A 26,850-nucleotide genomic window follows, 5' to 3' on the forward strand; every position below is an offset into this window, starting at 1 on the left:
GAAAGGGTCAGACCAGCGTGTGAAAAGGAGAAAGTGTGAAAGGAGAACTTTAAAAAGCCGTCCTTCTTACGTGGTATACTTGTTATGAAGTGTTACGCTATATTGTGAAGATAACCAATCAGAAACTACCATATGTCATTGCATATATCTACTCATGCCCATAGAGCCGGTCCTGTTGAAGACTCCTTTTTGCGTGATATAGAGCTGAAATGACTTGTCGATTAAACGATTAGTCGATTGACAGAAAATTAATCGATTATAATTCTGATAATCGATTAATTGTTTTAGTCATTTATCAAATAAAGATACCAAAACATTTGCTATGCTAAGATTTACTTGCTTTTCTCTGTTCTGTGTTTATATCATTACAAAATGAATACTTTGGGTGTTTTGGCTGCTGGTCAGACTAAGTAAGTAATTTTAAGAATCACTTTGGGCTCTGGTAACTTATTATGGGCATTTATCATTATTTATTTTTACATTTTATAGGCTAAATGATTAATTCGATTAGTCTAAAAAATAATCAATAGATTAATTGATAATGTATGTAATCGTTAGTTGCAGCCCTAGCATGATATGTTCTCCTGGCAGTTTTTAGAAGACTGGTCTAGTAGATGTAAGTATAGCTTCTGCTGTCGTAGCGCACTAAAAATATTAAAAACATAAACAGAACTTCAACGTCAGTGGCATCTTTAACAGCTGATCAGTGTCAACAAATGCTTATACGTGTCTTGTGCATTGCGTTGCTTAGCAACAAAGGCAGTAGGGATTGTGTGTGAAAGGGTACAAGCTGGTAAATTGATGGCTTACTAAAGGCAGTGTGAATGGATTTAGCAATTGCTAATAACACACCTTTGTGTGCGTCTGAAGGGGCTTTAAGAGTCACTTTTCTTGTTCCTTATTGGTCCAAGGGGTGCCTGCATCATTCATGGGAGACAACATGTTTACTGTTGCCTTGTTTTTGAACAGGACTTAAGATCGGTTTAGTGATAATTTTATCGGTTGTCATTTTAGAGATTAGTGCACATAGAATGACTTTGTTCTTCACAAGGAGAATAAAAACTCCCATCCCAATCCAGCAGCAGGTGCTAGACAGGTCCAGCCAGTTGTCCATCACTTACTTGATAGCAATGCAGTGCATGTGAGTACCAAGATTACTGTAAACCAGTTCTCCATTCAGACAAGACAGATGACAACGACAGTAGTTGTCAATTACCAGAGGCTGTACTGTAGCTGTCCTCTGATTAAAATCAATATGTTGTTCAAGGGGCCAATACATTCGCCAAGGTCCAGGTGGCTTCATTTACACCTCCGTTAACTGCTGCAGTCGCTTTCAAAATGCGGTTGATTACATGACTCTGGCAGTTTACTGTTGATGATGAGATATTCCCATTGACCAAGTTGGAACTATTGATTCTTATGTGGTTCTTCTGAAATACCTTGCTTATTGGAAAACATAAAGACATTGTTCATGTGCTTGAAGGGGATTCGGCTTTGGTTGATTGTTTACAAGAGCAAATTGATCTTGAGCACTTATTTGCTCAATACTACCATTCATTCACAGGAAGTGTTATGTGGGAACCTGAGCGCTTTATAAACAAATCAAAGATACGCCATTGTACTCTGTTTGCTATTGTACAGTGAACACTTTACAAAGGCATTTCACCATAATAGTATGGTGATAATGTCCATTTAAAAAATAACAGGCTGTTTTCATCTAACTTCAAACAATAACGGTTTTCTGCTTGTTTTCGGCAGAGCCCCCCGTGCCGATCGCCCCGCCCCAGCTGACTGCAGTCGGCGCCACCTACCTGTGGATCCAGCTGAACGCCAACTCCATCAACGGGGACGGCCCCATCATCGACAGGGAGGTGGAGTACCGCACCGTGTCGGGCACCATGTACGACCTGCAGCCCGTAGACAAGACCACCCACAAGATCGGCCACCTGGACCCAGACACCGAGTACGAGATCAGCGTTCTGCTGACGAGGCCTCTGGAGGGCGGCACCGGAGCGCCCGGACCCCCGCTCAGGGCCAGGACCAGATGTGCTGGTGAGTCAAACGTGCAATTTACATATAACGCTCATGGGATTTTTACGAAATGATATAGTACGTGGTTTATTCAGGTGTCATGCGCTCTACTGTGGTCCATACGCACCATGCTGTACACTACCAGTCAAAAGTTTGGACACACACATTTTTCTTTATTTTTACTTATTTCATATATATTTTAGAATAATAGTAAAGACTATGAAATAACACAAATGGAATTATGCAGTGACCAAAAAAATGTTAAACAAATCAAAACTGTCTTTCTTTAAAGTAGCCGCCCTTTGCCTTGATGGAAAGGCAAAGGCTTTGGAAAGAAATTCATACATAAGCATCAACTTCACTATTTATATTTGTCTAAGAAACACATTTCAAGCATTTAAGCATAAGCCTTTAGATCAAAATGGCTTTAAGATACTGTAAAATATAGTACATTCAATCAGGTGTGTCCAAACAAACTAAGGTATCATACAAACAAAGTTCCCCAGCCTTTGCAGATTAACTGCTCCACATACACAGAATCTACCTTTTCTGAGACATGTCATTCAGTCATTCACCTATTCACTCATTCATTTTCTTTACCCGCTTATTCCTGTTCAGGGTCACGGGAGGCTGGAGCCTATCCCAGCATGCACTGGGCAGAAGTCAGGGAAACACAGGCTGGCATAACCTGTCTGTGACATTTCAAGAGGAAATGTCACAGACAGGTTGCCAGTCTGTCACGCGGCACGACACTGATGGACAATCACTTACATTCACATTCATCCCTCTGGCCAATGTAGAGTCCCCCATCCATCTGACTTGCGTGTCTTTGGACTGTGGGAGGAAACCGGCGCACCCGCAGGAAAACCATGCAAACACAAGAGAACATGCAAACTCTAGAGACATAGATCCCACTGTGGGGAATCTCTTAATCACTGAAACACAGCAAGTTTTACCGTGCACAGAACAAAGCACAGTCACATTTCTGCTGACATAGAGCAGGATGCATCGGTACCAAACAGAAACGTACAGTAAATAGCCATCAGTGCCTATATTGCTGGGAAGTTTCATTATGTTCTTTCTAAAGCCTTGCTGCATTAGGAACAAATAACTGCCAGTGCACAACTGCCCGACATTTATCATTGCCATTTTACTTGGGCACTTCTTTTGCTATTGCAGACAAGGCCCTCAGTGTTTTTGATTAATAGGTCTTCATTAAAGTTTTTGGCATTTGGACATTAAAAAGTCACTGAGCACCTGGAACAATTAAAACGTGTGCATACCTCTTAAGCATTATAGGTTCAAGAAAAATGCATACACCTGCAAACTGCATAAAGAATAGCAAGTTTAGGTAAACTCTCGTAACTCCCCTTGTTATTTTGAACAGCTGTGTGTGACAACAATAACTGATATGATTTATAGTTAGTTCCAGACCCAGTTAGAGCTGAAATCTGCACTGCCACATGGTTAACTCTGTAACTACTTGTTTATTCAGCTTAATTCTTATTTTAAAGGCCCAGCAAGCCTCTAATTCATCAGCAACACAGATTGATATCATGTTTGAAGCGCAGCGGCACTTTATATTTGGATGATTATATTGCTTCTTTACTGTGGGCATTACGGACTCACACATGTACATAAACACTTTGAGAACGCCTAATGATATTGTACAAATTGCCCTTCTCAGAACATTAACCAGCTAAATTCCCATGCTGTACTGGGATGCCAACTCGGAGAACAAAACAAACCTAGCCTCAGCATTTTCCCAGGCTAATGCTATTTGGTGTCCAGAGAAGTGCTGATGAAAATGGGATTTTTCTCCCCTCCTTACCAAGGGTGTAACCCCCCTCCCCACTGTGAAGGTCGTGGGCTTATTCATTTTTAGTCTGGCTGATAGGGATGGATGGCGCTACCTGTTCAGCCTTCAGAGCCGGGCCTGGCTTCTGCGGGGGTCCTGCCCCTCGGCCGCCCCGCCGGTCCCAGTCAGGGAGATTGATGGCGCCGGCTCCTGAAGTGTGTTTGAGGAAGCAGCTCTTGATCTTGTCCGGCTCTCTGCTGGTCGTTCCCACTGACAGGCCGGGCCTCAGCAGAGCTCCTAATTGAACGGTTAAGACTCACAGGGCTGTGCGATACATCACTGTGGATACAGACAGGCCCACAGACTCGCTCTCCCTCTGCCTGCACTGCTGTCTCAAGGCTCTAATGAAAATGTGTGGCCACTTTGGAGCACTGTCTCGCACATAATTATTCATAGCCATGTCTTGGTCACTTCGCAAACTGAGCAGTGTTTCTGATGACAAAGGATGTTTTAATTCAATCTTTTGTAAAATGGGGAATGTATAATGCAAGGACGCTAGCAATTGAATTGAGATGCAAGAGGAAGAAAGGGCCAGCCTTGAATGGTTTTCTTTCCCATGAAGCACTTCCATTACTTTCCTATTGAACATCAAAATAATGTCTTATCCAAGGCTCTATGATTGCTTTTGGGTGCTATTTGTGTGTCTCAAGGGCTTGCGGAATGATTCAGAAGACATTTTGCTCCTGTGTCCCCATGTCCCCATGTCTTTGGACTGTTTTCCCCTTTTCCCATTCTCCAAAATTACTCGCTAAACATTTTGTTGGGCTGAGAGGAAACAGAAAAGAGTAACTGCGCTCTTCATCCTTGTGAATTTGTGTCTGCGTCAAGTTGTTTACCACTTCGGCGTCCTCCACGCTCAGTAAGTGCTGCTTGAAGGAGGCCACTGCATTATCAGGTGGTGCCCTAGGATCACAGCAGGGGGCAAAGCATTTCAGCAACACTATTGAAAGACCGTCTCACACAGAGAAGCCATTTCCAGCCCACTCTAGGAAGGCAGATAAGCCGGCCTTAAACAAGTATACACCTCTGCAGAGTTTGACTGTTGAATAGACCTGTGTGAAAACACATTTGCAAATGATTTTTAAGTTTTTGTTGTTGTTGATGATTTGTTTGATGTGCTCAGAGTTTAGACAATCACAGAGCAGTGATTTTTAAGTCAATTTAGCATCATTTTTTAACTAAACTGACAACTCATCTCACAGTGAGTTGTCCAGATGTGGTAAACCCCCATCGCCCCCATGTGCTCCAAGCAGGTTAAAGCAAACAATCAAATAAGCTAAAAAATATTTCCAAATTGATCTATTGGACGCTCGTCTGCTGTTTACAATTTCTTTTGCCACCTCAACAGTGACTTATCAATCTCCTCCATTCCAAAGCAGAACTGTGTTGATTTCTAAAAACATGTGATGTCTATTCCGGCTTACTAAGGTCCACGCGTGGCCTGTGTTGGTCTGCAGACAGTTTCATACTAGTGTCCTGGGTAGAAGAACATTCTGTCCTGTGTGCCTCATCTCCACCCTCTGGCCCTCGCTGTCCCGTTGGCTGTGCAGCACTTTATAAATGGATGCATGATGATGTCCATGCTGGGTCCAAACACCTGCTCAGAGCCCGGTCTCTGCCAGCCCCACGTCTCCATCTATAAGTTGTCTCCATCTGCGCTCCAGCACCACGTGGGAGTAGTCTCATCTGTTTGTTTTACTTTGCCGTTCTGTTGCGCTCAGTGCTATTAAACACAGGGGAACCAGCGTTAATCAGGGATCAGCCCTCGCTTAAACACTCGTTTAGAACTGGGGAGAGTAGGGAGGAGCTGAGCAATTACGTTCACCCACACCAAGGTTGGTATTTGCATTTAGCCTCTCGGTTTATTTGTGAAAGACCAAGCATGTTTGGATGAGGCGAATGAGAACGAGGTCAGTGCCTGGCAACATGGACAAGGTAGCAGTGGGCAGGTTTGAAGTTGCAATCCGAAGCCAAATCAGAATCGCTTTGTTCACCAAGTACAATAATTTGTCTCGGCATTGGCACAGATACATATTGACAACTTAAAGGATACTTCTGACCACAGTGAATCTTAAGCCCATTTTCCAGCATGTCCTCTCTTCATTCTAAGATTCTGGAGTTTTACATGCTGTTAGTGAAACATTTATCATGTTACTAATTCCCCTATCTCTAGATAGCATTCAGTTTCATTCAACTCTAAACAATGTCAAAACAAAATTTCTGATATGGCAAACTAAAAGTAGAAACGTAATCCATGGAGGAGATGCTTGCTTTTACAAAATTTTTGCTAGGCCTCACCTAATGAAGCATTAAACAAACACTGTTTTGTGAATGAAAATTAGTTGCTATGCAAGTACCTTTGAATGTTTTTGAAATCACTCACCTTCAGAAAGCCCCCATTGCAAGAATGGGGCAAGAGTAGGCTTGTCTATGGCATTAGGTGAAAAACATTAGAACAAGGAAGTCAGCAAAACACTGGAGCAGCATACTGTAGCTGTATCACTGAAACAATGTCAGAATTTGAAAATATAAAATAAGACGGCACTCACCAAACACTAACATCTTTAGTCTTCAACATATAGACAAACAAATCAGTTGGACCTAATTATAATAAAGAGCTTGTTTTTTATTCGCTTTCAAAATGTAAAAAATATAGGTAAAATGTAGGACATCCACAAAATCCATCTAGCTACAGATTACCAGGAAAAATAAAAAACAGGTGTTTCATGAAGGAAAGAGGGCACTCTGGAAAATTGGCACAACATTCACCATTTAAAGGGTTCCTCAGTACATCCTGTTTCACTGACAGCAGGAGGTTGGAGCTGCAGAAGGAAGTGTAGGGAACGACCAGCCATGCACTGGTGCAGTGTACCATGAGGAAGTTCATCTGAATACAATGAGATGCATGAACTAAATTATGAAATAATCTCCAGACGTTGAAAAGTTTGGGAATCATGCACAAACTTTGAAAAACTATGTACAAATGTTTTTCAGTCCTGGTTTTATGTAGTTGTAGAACCACAATCATTTCTCATCATGACATTTGCTGTGAAGAACAGTCTAAATTTATAGAGAAATGTGGCCTAGTTAATACTCATGTTTCCCAGACAGAGCATTTTGAACACCAACCAAAATCTTCAAATCTTGTCAAGAAATCATGGTCTGAAAAAATGATAGAAATTTGAGGTGGAAAATTTGTAGGAACCCTGTTATATGAGCATGTGGGCATGATGGTCACATGGATAGAGTGCTAAGCCGTACAATTTTTTTATTTTCATTTTTTCATTTCGCCTTTATTTATTCAGGGAGGGCCAGTTGAGAGCAAGCTCTATTTCAATGACGATCTGATTACAAGAACATATAGCATATAACTACACACAGCTTAAAACAACTTAATGCGCACATAAGACACAAGTTACAACTGACAAATAAGACGACAGACATCAGCTCATAGGGCACATGTACATTCAGAATGCATAGTATCATACAGAAGACGTTTAAAACGATCAAATGGAATCAAGCTATTCAATTTTAGCAAGTTCTGCAGGCTATTCCACTTATGTGGGGCATAATAATCAAATGCAATTTTCCCTAATTCTGTGCTGACACGAGGAATGTTTAAAACCAGTTAATCTTGTGCACGAGTGTGGTACGTACATGTTTTGTAATTCAAAAAACTGGTAAGATAACCAGGTAATTTATTGAGAAATGCTTTGTAGATAAACAGAATGCAGTGCTGCTCCCTTCTCAAAGCCAATGAAGGCCAACCTACTTTCTGGTATAAATTGCAGTGATGTGTTCTGAATCCATCCCCAGTTATAAATCTAAGGGCAGAATGATAAACTGCATCAAGAGGCTTTAGTGTAGAGGCAGCAGTATGCATATAAATGACGTCCCCATAATCTAAAGTTGATAAAAATGATGCTTGAACAATCTGTTTTCTACAGTTGTGAGTAAAGCATGCTTTATTTCTATAAAATAATGCTATTTTTGTTTTCAATTTCTTAGTAAGTTCAACGATAGGCATTTTAAAAGACAACTTGTCATCTACCCAGATGCCCAGGTACTTGTATGAAGATACTTTTTCAATTGGTGTCCCACTAATAGTAGTAATGATTCCATCAGTTAGCATAGTAGTCGGTTTTCTTGAGAATAACATGTATTTTGTCTTGTCAGAATTTAACATTAGTTTAAGGTCAATAAGAGCTCTTTGAATGATACAGAAATCCGATTGTAAGTTTTGAAGAGCTTGATCAACAGAGGGGGCAGCTGAGTAGATAACTGTATCATCCGCATAGAGGTGAATTGTGCTGTTTGCAACTTCAGCACCACAATCATTTATAAAAAGTGTAAATAAAATAGGCCCCAAAATGGAACCCTGAGGAACCCCTTTACTGAAACATAAGAAGTCGGACTGATAACCGTCAGCCACAACAGCTTGTAATCTACCTGCTAAATAATCCTCAAACCATTTGCAGGACTTTTCATCAAATCCAATAGCTTCTAGACGCTTTAAAAGTATGAAATCGTCAACAGTATCAAAGGCCTTTGATAGGTCAATAAAAAGGACAACACAATCCAGTTTATTATCTAGGGCATGAGCAATATCATTCACAACCTTAGAAGCAGCTGACATGGTGCTATGACCAGGTCTGAAACCAGACAGCCACCAGCCACCTAAAAGCCAACTTTTTTCACCAGATCTATCATCTCTTTTAAACCTTACAAAGCAAGGAATAATGGTGAGACTGATTTAGGTAAGTTAATGTCATTCCTCTCTTTCTGCCATAGTTCAGCTGTCAAAGAGGGCTTTGAAAAGTGCAATCTACAGTATAAAAGACCTTTTCTGCTATGTATTTTTAGTTTGTCAAGAAATGTTACACTCTGATAGACAAGGAGTTAGACTTAATGACCTGTTAAAAAGGACAATTGCATTTTATTAACAAAAAAAACAGAATAATGAACCGCTGGCTCCAATACCAGGCTTTAACTGCTTTTTTCTTTAGCTTCATGCATTTTTAGAAGATGAATTGCTTCACAAAGGTCTTATCCTTTATGACGGTTGCTTTTTTTTGGGCCAAGGCTGAGATTGAGCACATCTGTCTCTGTGTTTTAAAAGGAAAGGAAATTGTTTGCTGGGTTTGACGTTTCTAATTAATGCTATTGTTGCCTTGAGGTATGAATAGAAAGCCACTTCACCTCACCATCTCAGATAACATTGGTCTGGTCTGGCACCAACAATTGTTAGCAGTCATGTGACCTATAGGGTTTGTATATTGTGTGTGGCAAGGTGAATGAGAAGCCTTGGTTTGAGGCACATTGAATTTGTGTTCTTTTGTCAGCCATAGAAAACAGGGTAGATTGAGTTTGTGTTGTGCAGGAAGGTTATGGGAGCACCACAATAAAAACCTGTTTATCACAGGGAGTTGGAAGTAGAATGGCGAATTGTGTTCTTCTCAAGGACACGTCTTCAAACAACTGCTGTTGCAAGGGAGAGAGGGAGAGGGTGAGAGGGAGAGAGAGCCTCTGCATTTATAGCTTTCATTATTATTATTTCCCACATCTCCATCACTCCATCTATCTATTCCCCAAACACCATGGAATTGAGGCTCTCAGAACAGATGTGCACAAACGATACTCTAGTGACATCTACATAAACTAAAAATCTCCTCCTACCTCTTCAACTCCTCACAAACAATTATCATTGTGGTTGTTTGTAACCTCAACTCCCAAACCCCAAGAGAATGTCAAATAGCGGTAGTTTAGTCATGCTTGGCAAGCTACTTTTTTCTCCTGTTTTTAAATTTGAACCGAAATGCTTTTCAAGGTCTTTAAATGTTGCTATTCTCTGTGTTTAATTATTCATGGTCTATCTGGTGTAATTTTTGTCACAGATTTTCTCCATCCTTTTGCTGAATTATAGATGTCCCATTCCCCTTGCCAGGCGTCCAGGAAGCACTCATTCAGTCTGGTTGTATAACTCTAACTGAAGAACATTTCTGCGTCTCCTCCTCAACTAAAGGACAGGAATGTCAGGAGTCTGGGATTTATTCCCTGTATTCACCCACCTGGATAGCTAGATCTTAGATCTCATATATCTCCTAAGTAGGTGGCTCAGAAAATGCAGCCACCATTTCACAAAGTCAAGCACTTCACTTTGATTTACACTCAGGGTAACACCCTGAGTCGAGTGCGACACATGCAGGCTTTTTGGCGACAAATGACAATGGCGCACGGGCCATCTGGGGAGCGGTGAAGTTGAAGAATCACCTTGGTAACCTCCCACTGCTCTTGTAGAGATTGCGTCCCTGTCGGTAAATGAGGGCTCGTGTTCCTCCTGTTTGTCAGCCCTAACCACAGGCGTTTTCCCCAGGAACCTCAACACAGAAGACTGAGCGTGGTCTCGAAGTGGAGATGGGTGTGTGGGCGTATGTGTGTGTGTGTGTGTTGGGATTGGAGGGGGGAGGGGGGGGGGGGGGTCATTCTACCTGTCACTCTGACCCCAATCACCGCACAGCATATTGGTGGAAACAAAATGAAAGATCGATTTTCCCAGTTCCACCTCCTCCGCCTCTGCTGTCTTCTCCCCATCAGCTGGCTGTCCATTTGTTTTCATCCGGACGGAGGACTGGCTCTTACCTTCACCTTTTGCCCCTGGGAGACACTTGCCATGTCTGTTCTTTTAATCTTTCTAAATGGTCAGCAGTGGAAAAGACTGCCCTACTACTACATTTTATTCACTATTATTTATTTATGCAAATTATTTACATATTATTTATTTATGCATACTATTTCCAGTTATTTATAGGATTTTTTTGGATACTGCAATCCGCGACTGGGGCTTTTAAAAATGACTTGCAACTGCATGTGTCAGAAATATGTAGGCAAGTGAAAAATAGCATATTTGCTATTGTAGAGGAGCCTCCAGAAATGGAAATATCACCTAAAGTACTTGAAAATTATACCCTGTAGCACAGTACTTGAGTAAATGTATTTAGTTCCTCTCCACCCCTCTGAACAGAACCATCATGATGGATGTCCTGTACAACCCCTTTTAGCAGTGAGCTTTAAGATGCTGCTGCTGCCCAGCATGTCGCAAAAGATGATGAGAGAAAGTCATGCGCTAACCATGATTAATTCATGAAATCACTGATTCCATGCGAACATATATATGGATTATCTGGCTGGCTAGCAGATGCATCACTAATGACTGGTGCCATACCATGCTGCCCTACTTTTTGTGTGTTTTAAAAGTCAATGGTCATGACTAGGGTTTAGCCATTTAGGCCATTTTGTTGCCACTCCATCATTCCGCCTGAGCTTGCCTCCTCGCTAGACGTTTTCTGTGACTGGGCGGGTTGATTTTCCCTGAACCAATCACTAGTGACTGACATATCCAGCCCCTCTGATGTTATTTTCAGTGACACTGATACTGAGCGTATTTAAAAATATCACCTTTGCGAAGACAATATGTTGGTGAAGAGGGTGATTTCAACAAATATTATTCTGCGGAAACGCCAATGAAAAAACGCTGCATGAACGATTCAAATTTTAGTCCCGCCTGCAAAGGCTCTGATTGGCTCGATTGTTTCTCGGAGCGAGAACAAGCCGTTGACTAGAGCAACACCAGACTCTCTGAATCGCTCGACAAAATCTGAAGAGTGGGCGGGACACGATTCAGGAGTCTGGAGCCAGGCTAGGGTTTAGATTTAATATCAATCAAAATTATACACAGTAAATGATAAACACTTTGAAGTAATTTTTCTCAGTTTCACTACTCACACAGTTACTGCTCTTTGGCTGTGTAGGGCAGCATCTAATGGCCTGCAGCAATGTCGATCATGAACAAAGACAAGCACTGACTTGGTCTGACTTGATAGTCTGAAGTCAGGTCATGTATCAACCTTTCCTACTGGTAGAGTGTGTCTTACTATCTCTCCCACTCTCTCTCTCTCTCTCTCCCTTTCTATCCAGTGCTGTGTAGGTATTCACCCATTCATCTCCACCCCTCCAGCTTCGGGGGGTTCATCAGACAAGGTGGCAGCCCGGCTCAGACTCGCCCGGCCCAGCCCAAGGCTCATTCTGCGGTTTCAATTCGATACAGCGCGTTGCGGGCCTCTCCGCCCCCCCATCCTCACCCATCGTGGCAGTCTCATTAATCACGGGGCCCATAAAGAAGGACTTGATAGAGTGAGGGGCGACCACCACCATTCAATAAATCCTTCTGATTATCCACGCCTCCAAGGTGTATGGGCAAGTGTGTGTGTGTGTGTTCTGCGCGTGTGGGCGTGCGGCTGTGACTTTGTAATGGGTATAGAGGGTGTTGTTGGAACACACAGGTCCATATACTGTGCCTTAAAGCGCTATCAATTATAACATGTGTACACGTGTCAACCACAAGGACTGGCTTGACTTGTTGCACGAGGGTCGTCATTTGATAGGGATGAAAAACCTTGGCACTACCACCCTTTCTCTTTGCTTTCTTTCTCTGCCCCCCCTCTCAACACACACACACACACACACACACACACATTGCCTCTGTCTCTCCCTCTCCGCCCCCTCCCTCCCTCCTCCCTCCCTTCCTCCAGAGGATTGCATAGAGGAGCACTCTAGGAGGGTGATGGAGCTTTGATTGTCGGTTATCAAAAGCTATCATTACGGCTCGCCTCTGCGCGATATGAAAATGATTTCATAAGTGTAAAACCCATGTCATTACCTCAATGGCCTTAGCGCTATCACCGAGATGTAATAGAAAGAGGCAAACAAATGTGCTCCCCTCCCAGCCCGCCCAGCTCAAACAGAACAGAGTGAATAACACACAGCAATAGAGAGATAAGTGACGGCAATGCCGGGCCTCGCTGCCAAGAATGGAACATTTTACATGAAAACACCCCTTCCGACCGGGATCTAATCTTCGCTGTTGTCATGTTGTTATGGTACTGTCTGCGGAGACGGCGCCTGCGTGTGACAAGCCCGCGCTGACATTCACATTCTCCGGCAGAGCATCCGACAGTCTACATGCCATGCTATGAAGTCGAGGCTTTTCTCTTTTTTTTCTCATCTCCCAACAACAAACGCTCCCCCTCCTCCTCCTCAACCTGAGCGCTGTTTCATCCTGATTAGATAGCGAGCGAGCTTAGGAGCCACATTGAGTTGACGGGGTTTCTAATCATTGGGGAAGTAGTCTTTTCCCCCTCCCGGTGCTGTTGGCTGAGGAGGGAGATGGAAGTCTTTGCCAACACCGGGCTTTTCTGCTCTTAATCGATGTGTATCTGATAAAGATCCCGGGCTCTCCGAATGACTCGCACGCTGCAAGCCTGAGGAAGATCTGATAAGTGAATCATTCTTCTGTACATGTAGTCGGCGAGATGCTGAGGCTCCAGACATGTGCTGGGCATGTGCATGGACACTCTTTCACTCACATAAGCCCGTAAACACTCCCCTGCACTGGAAAACACATATTTTACCCACGCACACACACACACACACACACTTGTCTCTCAGTAAAGTGGCTGTGCTCCAGACATGCCCAATTTGTTTCCTTTCATCCAGGACTAATGTCTCTCTCTACCCAGGGGCTAAGTGCACCATTTGAAGCCCCCTCTAGGACAGGAGGCTGCAACATGGGGTTATTTGTTGCTTTTCTCATGTTTGGGGAAATCATGTTATCAATTTGGATGCAAAAGGTTGGATGCAGGCCCCATTCAAATTAACAGGAGGCAATAATGTTCTGATAATTTCAAAAACATTATTTAAATGTCAAGCCATAATAATAAAAAACCCACTAATAGTTCTATGTAAATGTCAAATTCAAATTATTCAATTACATTGGCAAGTGTGGGGCAGGTAATAATTTGTCCACTGCTTGGAATACCAATCTAGCGCTCACTTGAGCTCATTCTTTGTGCCCTGGCATAAGATAGACCTCAGTAATTTCCTGCTCCAAGGGATGCTTTCATAGCCATTATTATAACTCTATTCCACTAGAAATATCTGCCATACTGGGAAGATATTACAGTCATATTTCCAGTACTTTCACCCCAGTCTAGTCTTCAGTGTGTGATAGCTTGTGCAAATTGTAAAAAAAAAAAAAAAATGGTATGGATTTCAAGAGATAGCCCCGTTATTCCTTGTTGTGATTTGTGCTTGTGCTTATGATATTGAGCCTCTTACTGCTCGGTCAATAAACCTAACCTAGCAGTCACAGTAGACTGGAGTAATAGGCTCATCTCATCAGCTGTCATTCACAGGCCTATGGGCCCATTTGAAAATGGCCGCATAGCTTCCCCCTACACACGAAAGGATTTATAAGGCATATCAGCCATTCAGTGCAACCCGTTCATTTCAGATTAAGGAGGGGTGAGGATGGGGTGTTTTTTTTTTCTTCTTTCTTTTCTTCAAAGTCAACCTTGACCCACTCTGCCAGGCTCTGAAATGCATGAGGCACCTTGTTGTTGATGCAAACAGATGATGTCATTCTGAGTCATGGAGTACGAGTTGTGATTGGGCGCCCGCCACAGATCCTCACATTTTACTGCCTCCCTCAGACAGCTGGCGTTTGCACCACAGGGAGCCAATGGGGCAACAAACAATTAGCCTTTTCTCAACTAAACTCCAGGGAGAGGCTATAGAATAGTCGTAAGGGCTCTCTACCAAATGGCCAGAACTCTTTTATGGTTTATAGGATCTTCACTGTCTTACTGTTGGCACCCTAGTGTTGGAAAAAACTGTGCAATGTGCTTAACGTGTGCCAACACAAGACCAAAAACCTACAAATTACTGTTTAAATTTGTGTATGACTGCATTATTGTTTCCTCTTATTCCGTTTTCTTCTTCTTCATGTGGTATGGACTTTTTCTCTGCACAATGACATTTTCCACAAGAGAAACTCATTCTTGTTGGCATCTCCCCATTGGCCAGAGTTAGAGTGCAGTGGACATTATCTGTGGCGTTCCACAAAGATGGGAGTGTGACATTCTCCTTGAACGCTCCAGAAATGAGACTTTCTCCCAGCCACTCGTGCACGTCTGCTTGAAATTCACACTTTAGTGCATTTGTCACTTTGCGAGCGTCTGGTTTAATTTGATTTCTGTGCCTGGCCACCCTGCAATTCTCTGTGCTTTTAGTGTAACCGTTGCTTACTGAGTGCGGCCAACAGATAGTTCCGCAAATAAAGGGGTTTAAACTTCTATTTTCTGGATGGCTTTCCCAAAACTGCAAGTGATTTAAAGAGGCCTATTTTTCCTCCATCAGCTCCTCCCGTTTCTGTTTTAGAATCTCTTTTTTGGCTGATAAAACTGTTTAAAAGGATGGCCCTTTGTGCCAGTTGTACATCTATCAGAGTAGCTTGCTAGTAGGGGGGATTTGGCTTTCTCATTGTTAACATTCATGCTGAATATTTGATTCTACAGCCGTTCCCTTTGAAGGTTGCAGATGTGTTAGATGCCAATGTCTGGAAGTTCACAAGGATTAACATTTTTCTTGACTTTTAACAATTATTGGAGGGCAATGCCGCTAGGAGACCATTTTTCAATGATGGCATGCAAATTCAAAGGAGGTACTCCTACACAGCATCACTAAAAGGTTTTTCAAAGAATCTTTAGAGGTTTTATATTGTGTTAGTAACTGAAAGCTGATGGACAACTCATTGCTTTTCCAAGGATTTTTAGTATTTTGTCCAATTCTGTTTCTTTAAGTTAGACTTAGCCATAAATGATTTTTAAACAGAATTGAATAACCAATTTCCCTCCTTGTGGGAAGATGTTTTCCAGTTTCCACTAATACTTTCTCATTTGACGTCCTCTGTGCATACCTCATGTATACTACACATTGATACCCCTTCCCCCATCTGTCTTCAATGGCTCTCTCTCTGCCTCCTTTGGGCTCTCCTAATGCTATTTCATCTGCTCTATTAAAGCACAGGAGAGATCACATCCGTCATTTCTCCTTGTGAAATCTGTGAAAAGTGCTCCATCTTTCATTCAACGAGCAGCCGCCTGTCTCTTCTCACTCTTTCGCTTTTTGCCTTACTCTCTCTTACTTGCTCAGGCTTCAGTCATGTCATGTGTCATGACCTAATTTACTGAAAACCATTGATTTCAATGAAGTAGCTTGAATTGTGCCTGCAAGAATTCTCATGTAGATTTTGATGAATTTGACATCATTATTCAGTGGATTTCCACTGGAGAAAGGAACAAAAATAAAAAAACATCTGTATGCCATATAGTTATACTGGGCATCACGTTAAAAGGTTGCCAAGGTGCTTAATACTTTTCTCTTTTCAGACAGTGTTGTTGTTCATAGATTCTTCTTTGCTGCGTGCTTGTTTGTTATGTCCATTGTACAGTCTGTAGAAATGAACAACATGCCGGAGCTCGAGTCCAGTCTCCCCTCATGCACCTCCAGAATGTTAAACATGGCTGCCGCCGCTGCCTCCGAATTGCTGGACTGTGTCTCCCGGGGAACGGGGAAATTGAGCCCTGGCTGTTCCTAATAGGTGGTAAAGTGTTAAGTTCCAGAGAAATGGACTGCGAATTTAACCTGGAATGGAAATTGATCCCATTACCTTGTGCTCGGCTTGCTCTCGTCCCGTAGGAAAGGAAAGAGAGAGAGAGAGAGAGCGAGAGAGAGAGAGGGGAAATAGTAGAAGGGGAAAGTAGAGAGACGAGATGGGGAGACAGAGAGAGCGGGAAACAGAGATGGGGAAGCCGAGGGAGACGAGATGGACAGAGAGAGAGGAAATAGAGAAGTGGGATGGAAGAAAAAAGATGGAGAGAGAGAGGAGCTGGGCGAGAGAGAGAGAGAGAGAAAGAGAGAGAGAGAGAGGGGAAATGGAGAGAGTAGGAGAGAAAAGGCGGGGAGACACAGAGTGTATGTGATTAGAGGTGATAGGATGGCGGTGGGGGTTGTGTCCTGCCTGGATGGACAGGCTGGCCGACTCTGTATCAGTGTGGAGCTAATAGCCGGCCGCCACTGGGCGAGATGGAAAAGGAAGAGGGGAAGGTAGAAGGAGCAGCAGAATGGCACGCTCTGAAGGGATGATATACCTCCCGCCGAGGGTTTCCACCAGCAGGCCGGCCGTGTCTCGGTGTGTGCAGCTGCTGCGAGGCCAAGTTGGCGATGGTGATAGCATGTGGCAAGCTTCACTGTCAGACTGTTGCTTTGAAAGTCTAAAATACTATCTGGAAATATTAACTCCAAAGAGAGAAAGAAAAGTATTTTACTTTGGAAAAAGATGTATTGACAGGGTCTCTGGGGTCATGGAAAATCTGGTAATGGATTTTCCATGACCCCCAGAAACCCCGTCACTGTATTCTACAGTGTGTGCCCCGGCATGAAATAGACCTCAGTCATTTCCTGCCCCAAGGGACGGTTGCATAGTCATTATTATAACTCTATTATAACTCTATGTATATTTTATGTGGTCAGGTGTCTAATGGAAATGGAAATGATAAACAAAATACAAGAAAATCCAGGTTATATGAATCCCAAGTGACAGTTGTAGCTGATCAAAACAAGACCTTGGACATTTAAATCAGCTTTTCAATTGTACTATATGTCATGGAATAGTCGCAGAAAAAACAAGGAATTTGCTTTGCAAAAATGTGTTGAAACTCTGTGTCGAATAAATGGGCAAGAAAATGTGTTATCTGTTCAATGAGATGCATTTGTCGTTGACAGTCACTACATGCTGTTCCACAGACTTCAGCTCAGTTTATTAAAACAATCTTGCACTACCTAGCGCTCCGTACGGCCTAATTGATTTTCGTTATGTATGCTCACGCTCCCCTCTCTCTGCCCGTCCCACCAGAGCCCATGCACGGCCCTCGGAGGCTGGAAGTGGTGGACATCCAGTCCAAGCAGGTGACGGTGCGCTGGGAGCCTCTGGGCTACAATGTCACCCGCTGCCACAGCTACAACCTGACGGTGCAGTACCGCTCCAGGGTGGCCGGCAAGGAGGAGACCCGCGAGGAAGTGTGCTACGACACCCAGAGCCGCGACCCCCAGCACACCATCCACAACCTGACGCCCTTCACCAACCTCAGTGTCAAGCTGGTGCTGCGCAACCCAGAGGGGGTCAAGGAGAGCACGGAGCTCGAGGTTCAGACGGATGAAGACGGTAAGCGCAATGCAGGGTTTCTCCTCATACACGTCTGGGAAGTATGGAACAGTGCTTTGACAAATACTAGGTCTTTGAACCCTAACCCTAACCCCAAGAATAGAGACTAAATAAATCAAAAAATCAAAAAAACAAAGAAATAACAAAATCAAAGAAAACAATTGTGAGTAAACTTTGAAAAAGTCTGGAAATTGACTTTATCACACTGCAAATTGCATGCCTTGGAGAGAGAGTATAATATTTCATATTCTATAATAGTATTAACATATAATCAGAGGTGTAAAGTAAATAAGAACCAAATTGCAATATTTCAACCTTGATCTACTTCACATAAAACAAAGTTTTGTGAAGTAGAATGGTGACATCAAGCTTATGAAAAGGTTTATAAATGGTTTACAATAACTAAATAATAATAAATGGACTACAATAAGCATCAAGTGGCATCAGGTGACCCCAAGCCAGTCAAATAAGCATTTAATATGAAGTCATTATAATCCAGACAGGAAACTTTTTCATCTCCAGTAGCAGTAACAGTGGCTGGTGGATTGCAAAATTCAAGAACCACTTCTTTATTTTACCAGACAAATTGCTTTTTCAAACAGAAAAGAGAGCGGCTGGTCACTCACTCTACCACAACCACAAATAACTAACATTGATCTGATGGGCGGTGTTAATTTCCCACCCTGATAACAAACTGCTTGCACTACGGAAGGGGCTGGGATCATCCAAATATTTTTCAGAAGAGCAGAGGAGTCAGAAAAGCAAACCTCTGTTTCCTGTGGTTGTTTCACCTCCTTCAAAGATGAAAGATCTACTGCGTTGCCTCAGCAGACACAGGAAATGAACTCCACAGAAGTCTCAAGGAACCCTGGCCGCCAGATAACAAACAGGCTCAGCTGACGAAAAGAGAGTCTTGTCATGTCTGGCTCAGATATTTCTGGTTGGAAACTTGAAAGAGGCAACTGTTTCCCACTATCTGACTGCTGTATGTGTGTGTGTGTGTGTGTGTGTGTGTATGTGTGTGTGTGTGTCTGAGAATCTATGAGTGTTTAAGGTCCCGTGGGAACAAGTGTACAGACAGGGTGAAGCTGTAGTTGTATTCTTTAAGATAAATCCTCTTTGTGAAAAAAAACAAAAAACCATCTCCATATCATTCTGTTTCGCTTACAAAATGAAAGCAATTCACATGAGGGGTTAAAGGACCAGATCTCTTTGGCAGTATCTCAAGTACAAGTAAACATTGCAGAGAGATTGAGATTCCCACTATTTCCCATGGGGTTGTCAGTTCATCTCAGCCACTTTGTTTGCAATACATTTTTATCTGTGAGCAAAGTGTTCTGTTTGGCTCCGAAACCTGTGTATCACCAAGCGTTGTTTTTGAGTGACAATGACTTGAAATAATAATCACACAGATTCATATTAAGATGTGTTTTACTTTGGCTCAAGGCCATTTGTTTTGGTCCTTGGAAAGCATTGTTTTGTCTGATGGTTATATGCACATCAAGAATAAACAATAGAAAAGAATAAAGCAGCTCACTATAGGAACTCCATTCATAAAACTTATATTGACTTGACGAACATCCACATCAGATGGAAATTATTGTCAATAAAGGTGCTCCAGTGGAAGTCCTGGTGTGCAGGCTTCTTTTTTTTTTTTTTTTTTTTACTATTTTCTAACTTTAAATTTATTGGCTGCCACCATCACGACTGCCGTACCACTACCAGTGTTGGGAAACAAATGTGTGTGATGCGTTTCCCACAGTGCCGGGGGCCGTTCCTCTGGAGTCTATTCAAGGCAGCGCGTATGAGGAGAAGATCATCCTGAAGTGGAGAGAGCCGGCGCAGACCTATGGGATCATCACTCAGTACGAGGTAAGAGACAGCGTTAGGAAAAGGCCGTGATATTAGAGATATTGATCACTCTTTAGAGTCGTAAACACTCCAATATTAAGCTATTTTTTTCTCCTCCAATGTTAGGCTATAGAATCCTGCTATATTGCCTGTGTCAACAGTTGGAAGTCTTAAGGTGGTGAACTTTTTTGTGCAACTGTGATGAGTACAGTAGTAGTATTATTCCTTTATTTGCATGGGTACACCTTATCGCCAGAAACCCTTCAAATAGATTTTTGACCCTGTGAATCACTGGAGTGCTGCCCATCTGCATTGCCCAAATAATTGCCTAGCGTACCGCCACCCTCACTGTGCGCTCACACTGCGAGCACCTTGGTTGATGCCTCGCTCCGTCCTGACCAGCTGTGGGCGGTGCGAGAGGAAACGCATCTATGCAGCTACACAGATTTGAACAGGCAAATCATGCATTTTCCCTGCTTTGGTATTGCCTTTCATAACATTACATTGATTTGATGAGTTAACATAGGTAGCTATCAAACGTAGCTATCAAATGCTAATTACAGTTACATTAATAAAAAATAAACAGAAAAAACTCAATAACTATATTTCAGAGCTTACTATTAACTCCAATGATGGATGCAACCATTTTTCAAGCATCGTTTTTGAACATCTATTCCTGCAATCTTTCAAATAGATCTTGTCCATTTTGCACTTGTCAGGCATAGCTATTGTTCATGAAGCAAAATCACACTGGCAGGGAAACAGGGAAATGCGGAAATATGATTGGCTGTTGACGGCCAAGGACCGCGTAAAGTTCAGCTGTGGCCAATTTCTCTCAGCTGATAAGCTTGTTGACCGTCCACACGTGCTGCTTGTTGCTCCCAGTGTGAACACGGGGTCAGATTGACAAGGGAATGTGGATGGGAAACACTCGACTGCAAGCTATCGTCCATCCTCTGTCCTTCGACACGTGTTCGACCTCTGAAGAAAATTCCATCTCCGAAACACCTAGAACGCATATCACGATTCAACAGTGAGCGAATGTTGACACACGGATCCACACGGCCTTCGCCAGTCGTGTCTGTGAGCTGTATTGAGTCTTGAATAATAGAAACAGTCTCCACACTCACAATATATGTACACATTCATCTTAACCAGCTTTAAGTGGAGAAGTAATCCTCCAACCTTTCCCCCAGATTGATTCTCCTCTGTTGATTCTCCCTTTTGTCGCCATTTGCCCATGCTTGGTATTTTGACTAGGTTAGCAATCATTGACAGGGCTGTTTCTCATATGAGGAGAGCAGATTGAATAGTAAAAGCAATACAATCAGGGCGGCCGCATAGGTCGCTCCATCCACTGCCATACCATCAGGTGAGTGAGGCGAATGAAATATGAAATAGATATTCTCTCGGCGGCACAGAGACATTTCAATCATAGCAGGAAAGACCCTTCCTTCGCCCAGTGTCAGAATCGTAACGAGCCTATATTTATTCAACTGTGTGGAGTGTAGTGCTGTGTCCTGTGCACAGCTGTAGCACTTAGAGGTGCTGGCAAAGTGCAGCAAAACAATGTCCATAAAAACTGTAGGTTTACCGCACACGTAATCACTCTTAGACGGATGTGTTTCAGCTGTTTATCTCTTTAATATTTCATGATACAAGTAAAACCATGCGGAGCGAGCGCCGTCTTTTGCATTGCTGCTTCGTCAGGTTCGCTCATATTTATGTTGAACCAAATGTGTTTCACTTCATAACATACCCACTCCAGGCAATTATATTCATATGCTGTAGCAATTAACTCTCCCACTCCGTCTCTGGAAAAAGACTTAAGAGTATAGTAATGTCTTGTTAAAGCGAGCAACGAAGGTCTCCAAGGATCCTGGTATTCCCTGATTTTAATACAAACCATCATTATAGATTTTCCAGCATCACCTAGAATCAGAACTCGTATTTAAGAGTGAGGTAGAATAATAATATTCAGATCACCCTGGCTGTGTGTCTGCTTCTGCAGGGGGATGGAGGAGGAAAGGGTAGCAAGCCGGCAGCTCGCTCCGGGTGTCTTCCTCTCACACCTCTACGGTCTGGCTCTCTGGTTCAGGAAAGCAACACGCCATGTATTCTGTCGGTATTCCCCAGACGTTGCTTCCTTTAAGTCAGGACCTCGCTTTGATTTGACACTATCAAAGGGCTCAAAGTGAAATACGTCTGACAAGCCCTGATATCAAAAGAGATTTCAGCTCCATTCCTTTCTGACCAAGATCTGTGACTGTGTCATTTCGTTGGCAACTCCTGAGCCAACTTCTGTTTAAAGGACATACCTTTTCCACGGAATCCCTTTTCATCAGCCATATCTAGCAATGTGAACGCATTGTGAAGTATGAACAATCAAAACTATTATTGTAGAGTTGCATTGTGTTTATATCAGTGATGTAGTGGTAAATAACAAAAGGTGGGTAAACCATGACCTCCAGTCAGTGATCATAACAAGGCCGGCGGTAGCTATGGAACGTGCGTCTTGCCCACCCAATCAAAAGTTAAGAAAATTGTTTTTTTTTGTTCAGCTAATGGAAAAATAGCACAGAAAATACCAGTACCGTTTCTAACTTCTGATTGGGTGGGCAGCCTACAGCCCGCTTCCAAAGTCGCCCACTGCCCCCCCCCCCTTCTCGTCGTGTTCAGGCACAAACACACAGAGCTCTGAAGCAGACCCGTCCGCTGCAGAGTGTGTGGCCGTATTCACACCAAATCATATGGAATCAGGCGTTGCGGCACTTCCTGCAGGGTTGTGCGGAGGTGTGCGGGAGTGTGGGCGTGTTTATTTGTGCTTTAGAACGTAACCGCTGTGAAACAATCAGAAAATAACGTTTTATTTCTCTGATTCACCGGCTTTCTCGCTACCACCGCTCCCTCTCTTCATTCACTCTCTAGCTCGCTCGACCACCGCTGCTCTCTCTCTCTCTCTCTCTCTCAATTTAATTCAATTCAATTCAATAGGCTGTATTGGCATGACATTTGGTGATCTTGGCCCATGAGAAATCAATAACAAATACCTTAGACATGGATGAATTTGTTAGAATTTTTGCCAAGGGAAACAGGAGACTGATGTTGTAGATAGATAGATAGATAGATAGATGGATGGATGGATGGATGGATGGATGGATGGATGGATGGATAGTTAGATAGATAGATAGATAGATAGATAGATAGATAGATAGATAGATAGATAGATAAAAAGAAATAAAGAAATGGATATATGACTGATATACTGTACATATGGATTTTCAGGTTGCTGTTGGATGTACCTAACAAAGTGAAAAAAAAGAGAAAAAAAAGTTTTATAAAATGTTCTGATTTTGCCCTGTTGGATTATATCTATATATATATATATATAGATATAGTTACATTGAAGTTTGAGTATAGGCTTGAGTTAGTTGATTTAGTTGTTTTCTTTGTCACTTTTCAGTTTGAGTTTGAATAAGACTACCTTCTATTTTTGTAAATATTGGCTATGGTGAGAAGTCTCACTGGATTAGGTTCTAATTGTATTTGAGAACTAAGCTCATCCAATGAAAAGAAATGTTATGGAGTTGATTATGTTAAAATTTGGATGAAGGAATTTTTTTATTTTAGGGTAAATCAATCTGCCCTCCACTGACTCAAATCATAGGGTATCAGCAAACTTAGAAATGCTGCTTCACTACCTCCCAATTTCCCTGATTCAAATTGTTCTTTATAAATTCGAATAGAATACTACTTTATTAATCCCCATGGGGAAATTAATCTTCTGCACTTAACCCATCCAAACACCCCATACACAAACACACAGCCATAAACTGGAGAGGCCTGAGGGCACGATGGCAGGAGCTTGCATCTGATCTTGACTCTGACAACCCTCCGGTTGCCAGCTGTCATTTTGCCAGATTTTTGTGCCATCTGGCCAGGGATTCGAACCGGCAACCTTCGGACTACTAGTCTGCTTCTCTAACCTCTGGGCTACCTACCGCCCAAGTTGCCCACCTATTATTTCTACCAGCCCACCCTAATATAGCAGGCTAAAACCGGCCCTGGGTCATAATAAGGCAGACAGCCACTATTATAAACAAAAATTAACTATATTTTCAGAAAAGCATTAATTAAAGCTTATTTCCCATCAAAAGACACTGTCCTTATATAACCTACAAGAGTTTGAAACCATTTAGTATGAAGTATACTATGAATTTAGATTATGGAGATTTATGTCAGTCTAAAAAGCTGTGTAAATTGTATTCTGCAAATAGAAAGGTGGGTAATCTGAATTTGGGTGGGTTTATGCTCCACTCCATCCCTGGTTTATATGATTCACAGTAATTCTGCATTGTATTTTATGACAGGAAAGTGTGAGTTTATGGCGCTCTCAAGCTATCTTGTTCTTTCAGTAACATTTATTTTGATTTGACAAGTGAAGGTATTGGAGAGATCAGTACTTTTTTTTAATTTGTATTTTATGCACGCGTCCTTATTTGTGACGCTTCATACTGTAAGGTACATATCTCTCATATAGAAAAATGTGAACTGAAATGAGTAAAAATCCTTAATATGTCAGCTCGATTTATAGTTACAAAGCGAGCCCAAATTCATTTCCACAATTAATCTCCTATTATTTTTGCCGTCAGTTCCATTATAATTGTAAAAACTTGTCCATGTGCCCAGTGTTGACAAGTCATTTCAAATTCCTCTCCCTGAAATGTTATGATATAGGATTTGGCATCACAGACTCATTTCACAGACAAAGACTAAATGAGAAGGCCTCGAAGCATTTCAAAACTTGATGGACACAAATTATGCAGCACTCCAAACTCCCTTTGTGTTCCTTAATTGGAATTATAATGGAGGCTTTCCGTTACAAGCAGAGGCATTTTCTTAAAGTGGGACTTTATAGATATTCAAAATGGATATTAGCAAAAACACTCACCTTAATGCTTCCCTCCAGAGCTCCTGTGTTTATTAATGGGGAAGGAATAGATTAACTGTTTTTTCTCTCTCCATGAAACCACAAGCTTGCATTGCATTGTGTTTAAAAAAAAAAAAAATCACCTCTGTTTATTCAGCGGATTCCCTTGATGAGGAATATTAAGGAGCTCATACGTGAAGTTACACAAAATAAGACGTTTTTTTAAAGATTGCATAATTTTGGGCATTTTGGGTTTATTGGGCAGTACACAGCGGTCAGAGACAGGAAAGCTGGAATAAGCTGCAACATGAGTGGGATGCAAAACTGTGACATGCGAGTACAGTAAACCACATGCTTTTTAGCTTGCCGAGCCACTTGGACGCATCCGACATAAAACGTTTTTATCCTATGAATACAAAATGCATGTCAGTGGAGAGCTGAACGCAGCTGTACCAGGGGCTACAATCAAAATATTGATTTTCTCCCAACCTAGATCTCCTACAAGGCGGTGAGCTCCTTTGACCCCGAGCTGGACCTCTCCAACCAGAGTGGGAAGGTGCTGAAGCCGGGCAACGAGACCACCCACATGTTCACCGGCCTCTACCCGGGCTCTACCTACTCCTTCACCCTGCGCGCCAGCACAGCCAAGGGCTACGGTCCCCCTGTCATCACCCAGTTCACCACCAAGATTTCAGGTCAGCGCGGTCAACAGCACGGCCAGTCAGATTGTGTGGATGATGTCTGATTAATAGCGTACCACTTTACCACAGCTGCAGGAAATATGATTGCTTATCGTTCAGACCTGGGTCAGATAGCACCGGCAGATAATTCTTAGTGTTTGTTTTAATCTGCATGGAGTACTAGATGTGTGGGATTTTATGCAGGTTCGTTTGGATCGCATTGATTTTCAAATACGTTCTTGTGATAGTCTAAACTCATTCTTAAAGTCACCATGAAATGAACTCCCATTACTTTTACTTCCTAGAAAACAGAGTATCTTTAATGCTGACCTCATGCTGCACCAACAGGCATAAATATACATTTCTAACCAATAAAGCCATCAGCTTTTTAAACAATCACGCCCCTCCGCACCCCTCCCATCAAATAAAATCGCCTTTCTCTCCCTGACTCATATTCCGTTGGTTTAGACTTTTGAATGATCCCTCACTGCATTATATCACACCTATATCCCTAAACCAGATGGGTGTTTTGGTGAATTCACTTCAGTGTTATTCATTCAGAGTATTATAGTAGTTTTAGCCTTTTAGCCATCTGATTGGAGGCATTCGAACTGTGCCTATAATTCCCATAAACCACAGCTAGCTGTGCTTAATGAAAAGTGGGATTGATTATAACCAGGAGGCTAGTTAGCATTTTCTTGCTATCTCCTGCATTTTATTCTGATATATGTACACTACTTTGAAGATTTTTCTTTTTCAGCCAGACATTATGGATACTTTGGTGGTGACGGTAAATAATTCACAGTAAAGTATCCCCCGCTGCAGTATTATTTCTATTAGTAAAACAGCTTTCCCACTTGGCGTCCTATCCAGCTCCCTCCATGCCGGCTTATGACCAGGAGACTTCTCTCAACCAGACCGACAGCACAGTCACCGTCCTGCTGAAGCCTGCCCAGAGCAGGGGTGCACCTGTGAGGTAGGCTTTAACATTAAAGACACACACACACACACACACACACACATGCACAGAAACAAACTACAAACAACAAAACAGCATATTAAAACACTGGGAACCACCATCAATAGCAGGCAATTATCAAAGAGCATGTTTTTATCAATACACCACCCTTAAGGAAAGTTGCCGTGGATTTCAGTACCTTTCTGTACATATCTCATTTTCTGAACTTTATTTGTTTGTGGATTTTGATCCCGTGAAGCCTTTGAAGACGAGAACAAAGCGCGGTGGAGACGAGGCTAGCTTCGGGATCTCTTGCCTTTACATGTCTTTTATGTAGCGGGCTGCTCACCCCGAGCCACCGCGGGCTTCTGGGGAACGGAGGAATTCTGCCCGCTTGATGGTGCATTTATTAGTCATTATTAG

General features: G+C 42.4%; 1 protein-coding gene across 11 annotated transcripts in view; it reads left to right on the forward strand.

Moving 5' to 3' along the window:
• LOC139931005 (receptor-type tyrosine-protein phosphatase mu) overlaps positions 1-26,850 on the forward strand; it is a 141,427-nt gene that overhangs the window by 55,987 nt on the left and 58,590 nt on the right. For all 11 annotated transcript variants that reach the window (XM_078287972.1, XM_078287971.1, XM_078287973.1 and 8 more), the window contains 5 exons: positions 1,759-2,052; positions 17,700-18,008; positions 19,771-19,880; positions 25,283-25,484; positions 26,343-26,445. In XM_078287972.1, the coding sequence (XP_078144098.1) occupies positions 1,759-2,052; positions 17,700-18,008; positions 19,771-19,880; positions 25,283-25,484; positions 26,343-26,445 (1,018 nt within the window). The remainder of the gene's footprint in view (positions 1-1,758; positions 2,053-17,699; positions 18,009-19,770; positions 19,881-25,282; positions 25,485-26,342; positions 26,446-26,850) is intronic.

Source organism: Centroberyx gerrardi, chromosome 13 (assembly GCF_048128805.1).
Source record: "Centroberyx gerrardi isolate f3 chromosome 13, fCenGer3.hap1.cur.20231027, whole genome shotgun sequence".
Taxonomy (NCBI): Eukaryota; Metazoa; Chordata; class Actinopteri; order Beryciformes; family Berycidae; genus Centroberyx; species Centroberyx gerrardi.